The sequence below is a fragment of the Ptychodera flava genome, chromosome 17 (assembly GCF_041260155.1).
Source record: "Ptychodera flava strain L36383 chromosome 17, AS_Pfla_20210202, whole genome shotgun sequence".
NCBI lineage: Eukaryota > Metazoa > Hemichordata > Enteropneusta > Ptychoderidae > Ptychodera > Ptychodera flava.
This window is the reverse complement of record NC_091944.1, coordinates 16,638,604-16,656,220: the sequence shown is the minus strand read 5'-3', so window position 1 is coordinate 16,656,220 and position 17,617 is coordinate 16,638,604. Positions and strand designations below refer to the sequence as shown.

At 35.5% G+C, this 17,617-nt stretch overlaps 1 protein-coding gene across 4 annotated transcripts in view; it reads left to right on the top strand.

The window, feature by feature from the left end:
• Window positions 1–17,617, top strand: part of LOC139115622 (DNA endonuclease RBBP8-like) — a 48,595-nt gene that overhangs the window by 26,486 nt on the left and 4,492 nt on the right. For all 4 annotated transcript variants that reach the window (XM_070677884.1, XM_070677885.1, XM_070677887.1 and 1 more), the window contains 2 exons: window positions 10,593–10,698; window positions 16,502–16,649. In XM_070677884.1, coding sequence (XP_070533985.1) covers window positions 10,593–10,698; window positions 16,502–16,649 — 254 coding nt within the window. The remainder of the gene's footprint in view (window positions 1–10,592; window positions 10,699–16,501; window positions 16,650–17,617) is intronic.

Here is a 17,617-nt window from a genome sequence, read left to right as displayed (position 1 = left end):
GTATCACATTGTCATTGAATCTAATGGGTGGATCTGTGGCGTTGTCTGGCATCCGTCAACTTTTACATTCAAAGCTTCTTCTTCAATACGGCCGGTCCAGTTAAACTTCAATATTTGGAGTACAGGTCCCGAGGGATGACCTTAATCAGATTTGTTCAACCTGTGATGAAATACTGTATGCAAATTTCTCTGTTTGAGACTAATTTTGCATTTTTTGGCAAAAATCCTTAATGGCTAGTCCAAGAGCTTTAATATTTGGTATACAGGTCCATAGGGATAATCTTATTAAGATTTGTACAAATCATGGTGAAATATGCCTATTTGTATTTTTAAGGAAATTTTGTCAGTTTTGGTCAAAGTATCTGTAACGATCGTTTTCTTCAAAGATATAGGTCCCTAGGGATAACCTTTTTCAGATTTGTTCAAATTGTGCAGAAATATGCAAATTTTTTTGGTTAAAATTTTCTTGTCTTATAACTTTGATATTTGGTATACAGTTTTATAGGGCTGATCAAATGTGATGTATTCAAATTATGATGAACTCTACAATTTTGTATTTTTGGGCCAATTTTTGCCATTTTTGGTTGATATTTTTCCTCAAAAACTGCTAGTCTGATAGCTTTGAGAGGTTCCTAGGAATTGTCTAAATTATATATATATATATATATATATATATATATATATATATATATATATATATATATATATATATATATATATATATATATATATATATATATGATATCTCCAATGTTGTATTTATGGGACAATATTTACCAATTTAGGTCGAAAACTTCATTTTTCAAAAAACCAGTTGTCTGATAGCTTTGATATTTGGTAGACATATTTCTAGGGATAATCTTAATGTGATATGGTCAAATTATGATGAAATCTTCAAATGTGTATTTTTGCAGCTATTTTTGCCATCTTTGGTCAGGCCATATCCTGAAGTGAGCTATCAAAGATTTCCATGTTCATCATCAACACATGTGTCACAAATAGTTATTCTCTCTCTACATAATACACCGGAACTCTATCGGCCACTAGGTCACTTGTATTTTTTTTCTCACAACAAAATGTTAAAATTTGAATACAACCTACCACCAAAAATATAAGAATATCAGGATACAAGTTCATACAAGGGATCATGAAAATGGCTTTTTGTTATGTGTCAATGTCATCTTTTGTCTTTGATGTCAGAGAACTTTGCTCCAAAGTTACTGATTGGAATATCCACATATTATTTTAAAAAACATACTTTTATTGACCCCATCAGCTACCCTTTAAACCCTACTCATATACATACCTGCCTACCATTTCCATTCACAACAATGAAATGTGGTCAATCTTTGTTGATAAAAGTGGTCATAACATTTCCTATTTTATTGCTCACTAAAGTTTTATTTTGCCTTTGAAATAGTATATATAGCAGAACTGAATAGATGGAAAAATATAGGATTGCTGTATTTGTTGTAGCCCATCATTTATATACATTTGTACATAGACAAATATAAACACATGCACCCAAAAATTCAAAATGATGGTCATTGTAGCCTGTCATTTTAAAGTCCCCTCTAACTCACATGGGAAAACAATACTTCTCATAATAACATGCAAATAGGTTTACTTCCAGATTGTTAAGCATACAAGGTGCACTGTACATCCTACATGCAAACACCGTAAGCTTTTTAGTGCCCACGGACACCGTCCGGGGGGACTTATAGGTTTGGTCATGTCCGTCCCTCCGTCCATGCGTGAGTGCGTGCGTGCGTGTGTCCGTTCACGCAGATATCTCAGAGACGCCTGGAGCGATTTCATTCAAACTTAGTACAAGGATAGTACCCTACCTCATACAGATGCACGTCGATTTGTTTCACAATGCAATCAAATTTGGCCGTGTTAGAGGATTTTTTAGTTTTCACCTCCATAGACTCCCATGTATTAGGCAGTCCATAGACTCCCATGTATAAGGCAGTCCATAGACTCCCATGTATAAGGCCAAGAAAAATAAACATTTTGTTTCTCATCTTATTCATATTGCAAAAAGGATGCAGTGACACAGTTTTTAGTCCCCACAGATAAAGTCCATGGGGCTTATAGATTGGGTCATGTCCGTCCATGTGTCCATCCGTGAGTCCATCCGTTCACGCAGATATCTCAGACACTTTAACAAAATGTCACATGACCTTGGTGACCTTTGACCTCGAATATACATATTTGTCCATAACTCAGTAACCACAAGTGCTAAACCTGTCATATATGGTATGATGGGACACCCTATGACGCCACATATTGTACCTCATTAATTATGCACATATCTAATTTTTAGCGAGCCAATAGGGCTAGAGGTCTGATTTTTGGTATATATGGATAACTTAGGAATACGATTTTTTTGACAAAATGTCACGTGACCTCAATGACCTTTGACTTAAATATACATATTTGTGCATAACTCAGTAACCACAAGTGCTACACTCTTCATATTTGGTATGATGGGATATGACGCAACATATTGTACCTCATTAATTATGTACATATCTAATTTTGAGCGAGCCAATAGAGCTAGAGGTCTGATTTTTGGTATATAGGGATAACTTAGCAATACAATTTTTTTGACAAAATGTCACATGACCTCAATGTCCTTTGACCTCAAATATACATATTTGTCCATAACTCAGTAACCACAAGTGCTACACCCTTCATATTTGGTAGGATAGGACACCTTATGACGCCACATATTGTACCTCATTAGTTATGCACATATCTAATTTTGAGCGAGCCAATAGAGCAAGAGGTCTGATTTTTTGTATATAGGGATAACTTATCAAGACAATTTTTTTGACAAAATGTCATGTGACCTCGGTGACCTTTGCCCTCAAATTTACATATTTGTCCATAACTCAGAAACCAGAAGTGCTACACCCTTCATATTTTGTATGAATGGACACCTTATGGCGCCACATATTGTACCTCATTAATTATGTGCATATCTAATTTTGAGCGAGCCAGTAGAGCTAGATGTATGATTTTTGGTATATAGGGATATACTATAGGATAGAAATTTTTTGACAAAATGTTGTCATAACCTTTTACCTAAAATACACGATAATGTCAATAAATAAGTAACCACAAGTGCTATGTCCTTTATATTTAGCAGGATGGGAGACCTTATGGCAACACATGCTTTACCTCGTTAATATATGCCCATATCTAATTCTGGGCAAGCCAATAGAGCTGGAGGTCTGAATTTTGACATATAGGGATTAATTAGCAATACAATTTTTTTTTTCAAAATGTCACGTTACCTTGATGACCTTTGACCTTGATTATACATATATATGCAGAACTCAGTAACCACAAGTTCTATACGCTTCAATTTTGATAGGATATTAGACCTTAAGATGTCACATCTTGTACTTCATTTATATGCACATATGTATTTCTTGGCTGGCCAATACAGCTAGAGGTCTGATCTTTTTTCCCGATTTAGAACCATAACTTAGACATGCCTCTTGTTTCAAATTGGGAGCAATGACATAGACCTATGTGTCCATAGATCTGAACATATACACTCCAGTGATACTTCTTAATGACCACATTTCCCTGCCCCATCAAGACTAATACTCCTATTACAAGTGGGGACTATGTCATTGTCAATGACTTGTTCTCAATAACAGTGGTGACCCTTGCTTCACAAATGAGAGTTCAGTAAACTAAAACGTGTACGCTGGAGCCAGGATCTTTTGGTTCAACATAAAACAGTTCCATATGAACACATACACCAGGCAGTTTATTAGCAGGTGATACAATAGCACTGTAAATTTTACAAGAGTGCAATGAATTCTTTTGAATAGTGTAGCACGTTGTGTCATGTTGTTAATGGTGTCACTAACTCTGATATCACACATGCTGTTCATTTAATGGAAAGAACTAGGTGATAAGGACACGCAGGTAAACTGCTGAATATAGTCAGTGAAATGATAAATTAAAAAAAAGCCCACTGCCTACCAGTACATCTGTGTTCAATACTTTTTATTTTAATGAGTTGTCTAAATTTGTATAAATTGTAACTAAATGTATGCTGTGTATTCTAAAACACAACATGTTTTTACTTGTTCTTTGTCATATAATGTCAGCACTTTCGCTACACAGACATGCATAAGCAAATGTTTATTATATTTACCAATTTGCCGATATTTTTTAATTTTCTCTTTCTTGTAATTTTGAAGGAAAGTCTGCATATGTTGTAAATTATGTTTCTGCTCCCATTTTTTACATTGGAAATCTCACAGTGGAAGGCGCATATCTTCCAATCGGTGATGTTGTTGTACATGTATAATGCTAACCAACAAAGCAGTTTATGGAAAAAGGTGTTCTCAAGTGATTTGGCAGGCGAAAGGGCAATTTGTTTCTCATATTAATGTTAGGGGTAACAGGCAGGCTGGAATTTATTTTCTCATTAATGGGTTGAACATTCTTTCTTTGTTTAATAGGAAGGGAGCAAGATTGAGTTTCATTCAGACATTTGCCGATTGATGGAGTATAACCATGCGGCACAAAGTGACAGGGTGCAATAGAGGGATATTGACAGGTTGTATAGTGAGGAGAGAACTGTATGGAGGTGCGGGGGGGGGGGGGGGGTATTACAAATCTTATGGGCAGGAAGGGTTAATTTTCAAATTATAATGCAGGGAACTTGTTTTCCTCCATAATTTCAGTTTTTATTCAAAATATATCAGAAAAGCATATGAACACATGAAACACCTGTGGGGTATCATGTTTCAAAAATCAACTGATTGACTTCTATGTTGATTGAGAACAAACTGAAGAGTAAATACTGCCTCTGTTTAATGAGATGTACTGTTTATCGATTGCTTTAGTGTACTGGATATGAGGGTTGAGGTGCCCATTTGTATTTTTCTAGGTAGCCTAGATTTTGTAGCTCGGTCATCTGTTTTTCACAAGCTTTTTTCCTGTAAAAAAAGCAAAAAATCGGTCTATGATTTTGATGGAAATTGACATGACAAATTATTTGATAGCTTTCAGCAAAAACTGGAAAAAGAATAACTTTGGCATTTTGCTATGATTTGTTTGTGTCAAAGTTGAAGATAGGAAATAAGTCACCCAGGGGATCAATATCTGTGACAAACTTTCAGAAAAAATTATTAAGTAAACATAATTATATTTAAAGGAAAATTAAACATTTCTATATCGAAAAATTGCCACACAAAAATTTAATTTTTATTTGATACTTTTTGATCAAGACCCAAATATATTATTTACAAATGTCAATGTAATGCTAACTTCCATTATTTCATTTATTGATTGATTGATTGATTTATCTATATTGATATTTCCCCTGCAGATGGGTTGACATGAACAGCCATAAAGGCAGTATTTTCGACTGCTGTAACTTTGGATAACATGTTAGTTATTTTAATTCTATAAAACGTGCAGTGTCTTTTCCTTCTTCCTAAGGAATGTTGCAGTTCAAACTATCAGCATTGTCAACACAACACAATGTAAAACGTCGGGCAAATAATTCCAAGTTTTGGCTTTAATGTATTTATTACATGCCTCTCTTACACAGTTTTCACCCAAAATATTTACGTTTATCGGCAAATGATAATTAAATGCTTTGTTTCCATCCTAGACGAAAATCCGTTTAAAATGGAACGATTCTCATCATCGAATGGCGCACTGATATATTTAAACTACTGTTATGCAGTGTATCAATTTTTTTATGCAAAATTTTCCATAAACTTGATTTTCTTTGCAAAACATGAAATTTCAACATTGTTACATCAAAAAGTTGTCTAGTTGAAAATAGTTCCGGTTCTTTAGTCAAGTGATGATTATGCAACCTGTGATGTCATCGACGAGTTACCATTGAATCCTATGGAGCGCATGTCATTCGATATACGAGGCATGTAAGTTATATTTACTAATGAATTCCAGTCCAAGCTCAAATGTGGTCATCAACAATAACATTTAACATTACATATTTACAGGCAGCATTAACAAATTGAACACGGGATATTTCAACATGACTTCGGGATACAAACAAGGAACTCATCTTTGCTATAACCCAGGTTGTTTATTCAGGTAGGGGCCACCCCTTAAAGCCACGAAATCGGCCATTTTTCATGAATTTTGTTTGATACGAGATACTACTTATATTATTTGACATATCGAAAGATAATGAATTGGTGACCATGAATATATTCCACCCAGCTTTTAGACAAATTAAATGAAACCATCGTGAAAATGAATTAATAGTTTATCATGTCTAAAACCAGGGTCAAATATATTCATGGTCACCCATTTATTCAGTATCTTTTGACGTGTCAAATAATATAAGTAGTATCTCGTATCAAACAAAATTCATGAAAGATGGCCGACTTTGTCCCTTTAATGTAGTACGCGCCAAGTGAAAGACCTAAACTTTTGCTCAAATTTTCCTCAAGGAATCTTTCAACCTTTCGCTTTCAAAATCATGAATAAAAATCAGAGGTCACCATGCAAATTTTAATACTGGAGAAACAAATTACCAAAGATTTACAGATACATGTATTTGAAATTCAAAATGGCTGTCATCCCTGTGTTAACTCTATGGAGAAAAATAAAATTTTTGATTTTCAAAAAACTAAGACAGTATAATTTTTTTTCACTCCAAGTCCCCATAAGTAATAGATCAGAAAAGAATTGGAAAAGTTTGAGAGTCTCACTATCTGTCCCCGAGGTGCATTCTACCTGAAAAGTTGGTTAGGGAGACTCTTACTTATTTAATGACCTAACCAAGCTGTGTGGACTGGACGATACAAGAAACTATTTCTTGAAACTTTTCAAAAAGATTAAGAGTTAACAGGAGAAGAAATAAGAATGGCCAAAATTTGACTAAAATGAGAATTTAAAACGCACCTGTACAAACAATGACCTTCATTCCAGAGATATATATACCCAAGTTTCTAATTCCTGGTATTATGATCCCCTAAGGCAATGGAATTTTTCCAATGAGAAAAAAAAAAAAATAACATGAACTGTGTTCTGTCATCCTAAAAGCTAGCGGTGTTGCTATGGTGTTCCTAGCTGCTTGCAAAAACATGGTGATCACATTTCCCTGTTGGCATTGTTTATTAAGAATTCGAAAGGCAATTTGGGCATTAGAGACACAAATTACTTACGTTTACAAATGCGTGAAATTCAAAATACCTGTTATACACAACGTACACAAATTAAGATTTGTGATGACACAGATCTAGTTTGTAAGTCCACAGAGCTAGCTTGCCCAATTCAGGTTGCAACCACCAACGCAAGGCTGACATACTCAACATGTATTGCGTGACAGTGAAAGTTTTCTGGCTTCTAAACTTCTGTCTGTTTTATGTTAGATACATTGGATAAAATAAATAGATGTTCATAAGTTTTTGAAAACATACCTGATATTTCCAAATAGTTACAGAAATCATAGAAACACAATAAAACACCAACGATATATGTCTTCACTAAAGTTTATTCAGTGAAATGTGACCAAAAATGTAATGGTTTTTGTACATACGTGAGTTTTGCCTTCTCAAACGTCAGAGTCCTAGTAGCCGATCACACCACATGTAAATTTAAAGGTTCATGAGTTACAACTCTTTGTGTAATTTCAATGATTTTACGATCAAACAAAAATGACGTAATGTAAAAATGTACTCACTAAAGGGATGTGTATTAACCACGGACTATGACTGTTTTAATTCTGAAGTTTTGAGATATTATGTAAAATGGTTGCCCTACTGAAAATATGGCTGGCTCTGTGGTAATGTGCAAAGAAAAAGCAAACACAGAGCATACATGCATTTGAATCTGCACAGTAGCAGCAGTGTTGACATGCTATTCATTGGAACACATGGCACAGAATGCCCACTGTTTGCATATTGTACTTAAAGTATACTTTGTGATATCACCAGTTTCTGAAAATGGCAGGAAATTTAAAATGGAGTGAAAACATGTAAATTTACTCACCCATTCTGCTACAATTATGGTAGAATGTGCTCATGGGACAGATATTCAGATTCTCAAATTTTTACAATACATTTTTTGTCTACTACTTGTTGGGGCAAATTTTGAAGCTCATGGAGTGAAATATTTGTTACTGGCTTATTTTTGTGAAAACAGAAAATGTTATATTTGCTTGTAGTTTTAGTGGAGGGACTGTGTAGATGTTAACACAGGAGTAGCAGCCATTTTTAATTTCAAGTGTCAGTAAATATTTGGTAATTTGTTTCTCCGGTAAACCCCTGACTTTTGTTCTTGGTTTGAAAAAAAATGGTTTGCAATTTCCTTGAGGAAAGTTTGGGCAAGAGTTTTACGACTTTCGATTTTGAGGCGCAAACTACCTTAAATGTCATTGCAGTACAGTGACAAGCCATTTCATTCATTAGATAGGATTCAATGGAACACTAACAAGATATGTTGACATCAACAGATAGCAAAGAGATGCAACTCATGGGTCTGTTACTCTTCCATCCATACCTGCACCTTAGATCAAGATTAATCACCAAATGGAAAAAACATAATAATTAATTTAATTAACAAATTAAGGTAGTATGTGCCTTGGAAGTGAAAAAGTTAAATGTTTGCTCAAACTTTCCTAAATGAACTATTCTCTTACCAAATCAAGAATAAATCTCAGGGGTCATCGTGCAAAGTTTGATACTAGAGAAACAAACTACATAACATTTACCAATATTTGAAAATCAAAATGGCCACCACACCTGTGTTAATCAACAGGAAAAAATGAAATTTTTAATTTTCTAAAAACTAGGACTTAGAGCTTAATCAATAAAATGAGTTCCAACAAGTTGTAGATCAGAAAGAATCATAAAAATCTGAGAGTCCGAATATCAGTCCATGAGGTACATTCTACCTTATTATTACATGCTTAGCTGGAATCCGGCAATCTGATTGGCTGGAGCTGGGGTTTATATTCTCAACAAGATGACCTGTGCACTGCATAACATTTTTGAGCTTGCACAAATTTCGAACTCCAGCTCAAGAGCTCAATGCACCATCATGTTGAACAAGTCTACAGCTTGAGATTCATTTTGATTGTTAAATTTTAGTGTGGTGCATCTCGATGAATTCATTAATGAAGAGATTGTATAAGCAGTGATATTACTGTAACAACTTTTTTTTTTCAAGTAAAATTCTTCAAGATTGATGTGTGATTGCAATATTGATGATTGTGTTACCGTTTCACTGTGCATGCGCGTGCGTTCTGAAACATTCTTTTTAGAGTTTGTGTTGAGGCTGGGCTCCTGAACCTTCATCCCAACTTTGTGTCCCAAATAACGACATTGTCCACTTGTATTTAACTTTAACATATTATAATGAGGTTATAAACTGTGCGCTCAGGTATTTGGTTGCAGATATAAGACCTCTGGGGTGAAAATTAGCATATTTGGGTGAAATAATCACCTCACTTCGCTCAGTGATTATTTCCCGCCAAATATGCTAATTTTCACCCAGAGGTCTTGTATCTGCAACCAAATACCCTCGATTGCCGTTTATAACCTCTAAAATAAAACATGACTGCGTCAGTGTTTGTCCAGCTCAGAATGAAAGCCCCATGACCAGTAACATACGATGTGTTGTCCATTACTTTTTGATCTATTTGTAAGGTACTACCACAGTCCCTCTATATAGAGGGACTGTGGTACTACTATACAGTTCCCAGTTCAGCCCCTAACCTCGTGTTAAAATGCCGATAGGTGTCAGCTTATCAACACAGCCTGCATGTGTGCAGTGTCAACTGACACTGTTATTGTTGACTACTGAATTTTCGTCCAGACTAGAAAACATTTCTCAACCAAAATGATGCTATTGTTCAAAATGTATTATATTTACAAGATTAATACCAGTGTTTTGTATTTCAACAAAGTTAGGGGTGTAAAATGAACTTGTTTCCTAGAGAATAAAAATAATAAAGATATCACAGAAAGTTGCAGCAAACGGCAGCAAATGGTCCTGTAACACATCCAAGTGTCCTGTCTAAAAACTGCATTTATACATGCAGGAGAACACCAGGGCCTGTATTGGAAATATTTTGTGAATCCTTGCAACATTGACACTTTTCACAAAAGCACTAGGTGTCATGTGTGTATATGATTGTGTTGAAAACATCCATGAATATTCATCCAGTTGTAAGAATATATGTTGAGTCTTATCACACAAAGACCTGCGCACCGTCAGCATTGCTGTTATTAAAAACGTAATGTCACAGTCCCTCTATATAGGATAGAGGGACTGTGGTGATGTACTTTTGTGAATGTAGTAATTCCAAATGAAAGTTGAACTAAAACTCAGGAACTTTTCTTTATCTTTGTACACCTTTCTTTGAAAATATCAGAACTTTCTCACTATACTCCTGTTTTGAAACTTTGGCATGGCTATAATTTTGTTTTCCTTTCAAGTGTACGCTATGATCGTTTTTATGTTGTTTGCATATCATTAATATGCAAACACCATTCTACTTGTTCTGGACAAGTTACAACACACATATACATGATTTACAGATTTGTGTTATATTTTTTTTTCTTTTTCAGGGTACCAAGGATCAGCAAAAGCCCGAATTACAAACACGTCCAGGTTGTCAGAAAGCAGGAGGAGAGGAGAAAGCTGAATGCGTTTGACTGTAAACAGTGCCAAGAAGTAAGTTTGAACTGAACCAACATGGCATAGCTCAATTGCAATACCGTGCATAATGTTGCACTGTAAACTTCCAGTGTAACACAAAGAAACTATTCTACGAACACAGGTCCATACTTTCACATGCTTGTCAGACGCAGGGGAAAAGTGTGTTAGAGTCACTTTTGACCTGAGTAAGTGACCCAGGCATGACACACAACATAACAGAATTCAGATGGTGTTCATTTCTTGCATTCTTGCAAACATTTCTTTGTATGATATTGATTTATTATGCCACCCCTAACCTGAACAGAATGACAACATGCCCTCCCCTCCTCCCCCCCAAAAAACAACTCAGATGTCATCTTTGTTTTGGAGATGACGAGTCTTCTCCCTGTGGAACCATTGAATGCGCTCTTTGTCCCTTCATTGTATTTTTAACCTGATCACCCCTAATTCCCTGTAAACAGGCCCATAAATATCACAGATAACCATGGCTTTAGGCCATACCATAGTGTTGAAAGGGTTAAGTCAAAATGTCACCAAGGAATTGGTTTTTCACAGGTGTGCTAGGTTTCTTATGACATGGAGGTTTTCCTATGTTCCATCCAAGACAATTGACTGCAAAACCTGCTCCTGAAATCAGAAATACAGCAAACATGTTTAAGAAAGCAAGACTTTGTGCAAAATAATAAAACTATAATCATCTGTGGCGTGAAAATAAATCTTCATAAGCTTTTACAAGAAGATACTCAGACGGACTCTGTAACAGTACAACACACATACAGAGTATTTGAATCCACAAACTCGGATTCTGTAACAGTACAACACACGTACAGAGTATTTTAATCCACAAACTCAAATCTGAATACTCTGGTTGAACACTGTATACCCACTGTGTCATATAGTCAGTCTTGCCAATTAGCTTACCGATCACTACACCAATTAGAGTAATGGCATTTTTAATAATATCCATGACAATAAAACCTTTCAAAATGACATTATTCTATTCCTGTAAGGCAAAAAGCCAATAACCATATGTTGCAGCATATGATTTGACCATTATGAACAGACTGATTCTTTGACATTTATTGGTGAGTCAGCGGGCAACATAATGTGAAGTAACAATGATTGATCTTCACGGTAAGCATTCATTATTTTAATTATGATCATGAAATCACTGAGGCTAAACTGGACGCATGAAGCCGCTTGCTGCTTTGTTGTGCTTGATTAATATCCCATAATATTTCCATCTGACTTGGTTCCCCTATAGACGTGCGTGTGCTGCTGATGAACCATATCCAACGGGGTTACGTCATCAACTGCCGGAGATATTCTCTTCTACGACTGTGTAGTCAGTTTTCTTCAATATTGTTCATCAGACAAATTGAAAAATAATGATATCACTGTGTTTGGTGTTGAAATAATAACATTATAGCTCATATTCTCGGACATTACTGGCAGTATATTGAAATGTGCAGACTCGGCATTCTGTCAGAAAGGAAATCCATTTCAATAGAATACGCCTCAGGGACGGATTTTATTTTCGTACTCTGAACTTTTTACGATTTTTTTTTTTGCTCTGCTGATGTGGAGTAAATGAAGTTTGCAACTTCTTTGTTTTTTGTGAAAATGGAAAGATGTTTTTTCCCCGTGGAGTGAACACAGCTGAAGTGGCCATATTGAATTTCAAGTATTGTTAAGTTTTAGTTAAGGTAGTATGCGCCTAAAAAGTGAAGGACTTAAACTTTTGCTCAAACCTTTTTCAATGAAACTTTCAACCATTCTCTTACTAAATCAAGAATAGAAATCAGTTGTCACTGTGCAAAGTTTGGTACTGGAGAAACAAATGTACCTGACATTTACCGATATTTGAAATCCAAAATGGCCGCCATCTCTGTGTCCATTCTTTGAGGGAAAATGAAAATTACTGATTTGAAAAACTAAGAGGATGGAAATTTTTCTTACTCCAAGAGCTAACAATAAGTGCTAGACCAGAAAAGTATCGTAAAAAATTTCAGAATCCAAATATCTGGCCCCAAAGCACATTCTGTCTCAATTTGTTTCCCTAATCCAACACTTTTGCAGGATGATCCCCCTGATCTTTATTCATGATTATTAACCTGTACACCCCCAATTCCCTGTAAACAGGTCCACAATCACCATTGATGACAATGGATTTGGGCCAAACCATGGTGGTGAAAGGGTTAAAGAGTAAGTTTCCTTGAGGAAAGTTTGAACAAAGTATAAAACTTTCTGTTTTGAGAGACATCCCACCCTGAAAGGAAAGAGTCACTCTTTTTGCATCATTTGTGTCATATTTGTATTGTGGGAGATATATACTATAATATAATTATGTAATGTGACATCTTAAAACAAACAGCGTTGATCTGGATTTCAGGTTTGTTACTAAATATAGCTACACGTGCGCAACTTCGGACAACGCTACCTAAAATTCGGACAAATTTTGTTGTTGTATGCCCGGCTGTTGTTGTAGCTTGTAGTCTGAACCATAAATTCATACGAATCAGTTTGACTTTTTGTAGCCATTGTAACACTAACAGGTTATCTTTTCGTCGTTTATGCTCAAAATGCGGACAAATATTAATTTTATACATATGAATGAGAGAAAATGTGACGTCATCTGTGATCAGCGCTATTAAAGAAGAAGTTGAGAAAACACACACCTTAAGACTTGTGTACGGACAAATTCACATTCAGTACTGCCTAGCTCTACGTGAACCCAGTCATATCATGTTATATGAATTCATGGTATTTTAACCCTTTCACCACCATAGTTTGGTCCAATCTGAAAAAAATCTAAGGTAGAGATAGGTTGGTCTTTTATGCGATTGTATAACAGTCTATTTTTCTGTCAGATAGGGTTTGGCCCAAACTCATCGTTATCAATTGTGATTGTGGATCTGTTCACAGGATGAGCAACTTCAGACTGTTTCAGGATTCCCCTGGTATACAAAATGAAATAAAAAACTAGTGGCTCTTTCAGTTTTAATTTTTCATATTCTTCAGCAAACTGCGTCCATATTCTTATATTTATTGTGCATATCACAGCCATTCTTGTAACGGAATGTAATTATAAAATTCCCAAAAGAATGGTAATGGTGTAATCTTTCACTGGTTGTATTATGGTGTTAATCTAACTTGTTTAATGTGATCTTTCCTACACTTTCTCAAGTCAATGTAAAAGCAAGCTTTCCCAGACAACTATTAAGGTAGTATGTACCTTGAAAGTGAAAAAACTTTTGCTCAAACTTTCGTCAATAAAACTTCCACCTTTCTCTAATCAAATCAAGAACTTTGAAACATTGTCTTACCAAATCAAGAATGAAAATGGGGAGTAACTATGCAAAATTTGGTACCACAGATACAAATAACCAAACGTTTACCAATGTTTTGAAATTCAAAATGGCTGCCATTTCTGTGTTAACTCTATGGGGAATATACAATTTTTTGAAAAACTAAGATGGTAAAAATTTTACCTGCTCCAAAAACTTTAAAATAAGCTCCCAAAAGTGGTTGATCAGAAAAGAATTGTAGAAATTTGAGAGTCCAAATATATGTCCCTGAGTCCCATTCTGCCTTAAGTCACTCAAACAAAGTGAAAGTACTGATCAAGTTTGTAGGTCTGCTGTCACAGATGCAGCGTAGCGATTATCAAAATAGGTGATTTCAGCTACTTTTTCCTCTCAGGTCCTTCCAAAGTTTCCTTTGACATTTCTATTAGAAGATGATGTGATTCAGCTGTAATAAAATTTCTATTGTCAGCAGAAATCTCAACTTCAGTTGCTAAATACAAATATTTATCGTAGTCTGTAAATTATTGAGTGCTAGTATGAATCAGATTTCAATCAAATTGTTTTTATTTTGTCTTACGTGTCGTGATTGACCTATATCACCGGTCAGGCCACTTTTTGATATTCTTCAAAAACATTCATGTGAACTGTTTGTGCCAAAAAATTGGAAGGTACCATGGATGATTCAAGTACACCATTGTGTTTGACCTAAACCCTCTCTTTCACTGTAAATGAAAGTTTGTAAGTTCAGAAATATTATGACAAAATTATGATTTAAACTTTCCAAAATTATGACAAACTCTTAATGTAGGCTTTTGGAAGTTCAAAAGTTGAAAAGTTCTTGAACAACAAAACATTCAAAACATATCTGAACGGTGATTCAGAATCATGCATATTCATGGTTTCCATGGTATAACTGTGGCAAGTAGTGCATATTTGTGCACCAAAATCTAAATAGAGCTATTGAAGCCCCCTCCCCTTAAAGCCCCAGTGCTGCTAACTTTTGATGATAATTTCATCATTTTTATTTTGAATGTGAACCATAATTCCTTGTTCTTCTTCCCGAAGAATGTTGATATACACAGTATCCAGCTTGTCAACTCAGCCCCTATGGTTGTAAACTGCATTGTTATTGTTGAAAACTGACTTCTGGTCCAGACTAGAATTCAAATGTAAACAATAACCATGCATTTTACACACATAGACGCTAAGTTGACAAGATAAATAGTGGGTGTTTCAACATTCTTTGGGGAGTAGAATAAGAAGTTGCAATTGATCTATAAAATAAAAATAATGAAAAAACCATCGAAAGTTGGCAATGGGGCTTTAATGCAATACTTTATTTGTAATCTATACCCTTCAGTGATCAACAACCCCTAAGCTGAATAGCACTTACACCAAGTTACATTAAAAGTTACATAAAACAGATGTAAATATTTTATTGTATAATAAAATGTGGTGATAGCTGCTGGTTTTTGTAATATCACTCAATGTAATAATCTGAATCTAAATTTACAGTGTCTGGACTCATAACATCTCTCTGTCCCTCAAAGCCCATTTGACATGTAAGCGTTAATGCCTAAAACGCTTCCAAAGAGATATCTTTTATATATACATTTGGTTTAATCATGGCTCTGCTTGACCATTTGGGAGCAAAACAGGCCTATAGCCAGAGAGGCAAGCCAATTCATGCCAATACAAGCAGTACTTCTGTGTCAATTTCAGTTTCTGGAGAACACTGTCGTGATCTTTGTTCATATTTCATGTCATATTTCTGACACTTGTTAGTAAACTTTGTGGAAAATGTTAGGTTACAGAAATCCAATATTTCCTCAAAAGGAGCTATTAATCTTAAGGAGGTTTATTTTACTTCACTTTTCAAGTTCTGTTGGTCTGTGAATCATTGTGAATAAACTGGTTGCATATTAAATCTTAACAGTGTTTTTTAGATATGCAATCCATTGCAGTGTGGAATGCAGTTTGTACACATGTTAAAGGTATTCGGTCACCTGTTTTTTTAATAGCCAATCACAGATTTTACGCGGGTGGCCGCTTTTTAAAAAGGGCGCCTCCACACGACCAGCCATGACATACTTAGCAGCGCCGTCTGCATGTTCTTTGACGTATCAAATATGGAGGACCGACAGCTACAGGTGTTACGGGCTAGTACGCTAAGCCCCGCGCCCTTTACCATATATGGAATATGCAAATTTACGGTGACCGTGTACCTTTAAATCCTAAACAGCAATGTGCACAGTAAAACTGCCTTAACAGTCAGGTGGGGACAGTGCTTCTAGCTAAATGCACACAGCTGCAAACATTATCTATTTTCACTGATATTTTCATTACCTCGTTTCCATGGTATGTGACATTTGTGGTATCCCTATTATCAGCCATTGCATACTTAGTAATTTTGAAAATTCTTTTTGTATTTGGAAATGAGAAAGACTGGGTCAACTCAAGACAGGGTCAACTCAAGCTCTGCGTTATTACCGTTTGATCTTTCATTTCAGTACTTTGGAGGTCTTGGACTGAGCGACTCCCAGAAAGCCGAGAGGATGAAGGAATGCTCCAGACACCGCGGAAAGTACATCCCACCGAGTACACCAGAACACTACTGGGAAATGGACATGCCAAGTACACAGACATGTCAGGAGAGAGGTAACTGTCGTTCTCTAAAATCGAAATGTAATATTTCATGTGAAATAATTCATTCAACAAAAATGCCAATGCAGGCTTTGATTGCTTTCCCCACACCAAAATATGGCCCAGTGTTGATAAGGGAAGAAGCACTTAATTTCTGGATGTGCATATGAAATGGGTATGACAACGATTTTATTTTCTGTTACTGTGACAGCAAACTATTCTTTCTATCATCAGTTCTGCATCAAATTATTTTTGGTATGCAGAAGAAAGGTAATCTGCTTGAACAATTTATTTTTTCTCAGACAATTACAGGATGAAATTTTTTTTCTCCTTCCCCTGCCAACAATTTTTTTCCCTCCAAAATTCCTCGACCCTCTCCCCCCGCCCTGCCAAAATAAAATGTTCTCTTTTAAGGTTCTCCTTAAACAAGTGATCTCATGTACAGCCATGACCAGTTTCCCTTTTTTGCTTTACTCATCTCCAGAAATTTTGCTTTAGACTTGATTCAGTGGGTAAAACCTTACCATTTTGAATTTTCAAGTTATCACACACCTTAAACCATGAGGCCATATCACTCATTGTGCCGTGTGCAGGGATCAGCATAAACCAAAAATTTCAAGTGCTGATAACACTTCACTTTTTCCATTGTCAAGTTACTCCTGTGAGATACAAAACATGTACATTCAGTTAGTATTCTATGTACAGTTCTCTGAATTGCCAAGAAAGGAAAGAACCTCACGGTTGGTCAAAGCAGTCAGTGAAATGAGCAGATGAATACAAAAAGCAAGCATTCTGTTTCAGAGAAAGTGACTACCCTATTTTGAAAATGGCCAGTTTGTTTTGCAAATTTAGGAAGCTTTATGTTCAGTTATATTACAGCTTTGTCAATACCAGTGAATTTTATGACATGATCTTCGTCGATTTTAATGATAATTTATCCGATTATCCAGTATTGTGACGAAAGAATGATGTTTTCTTCTACA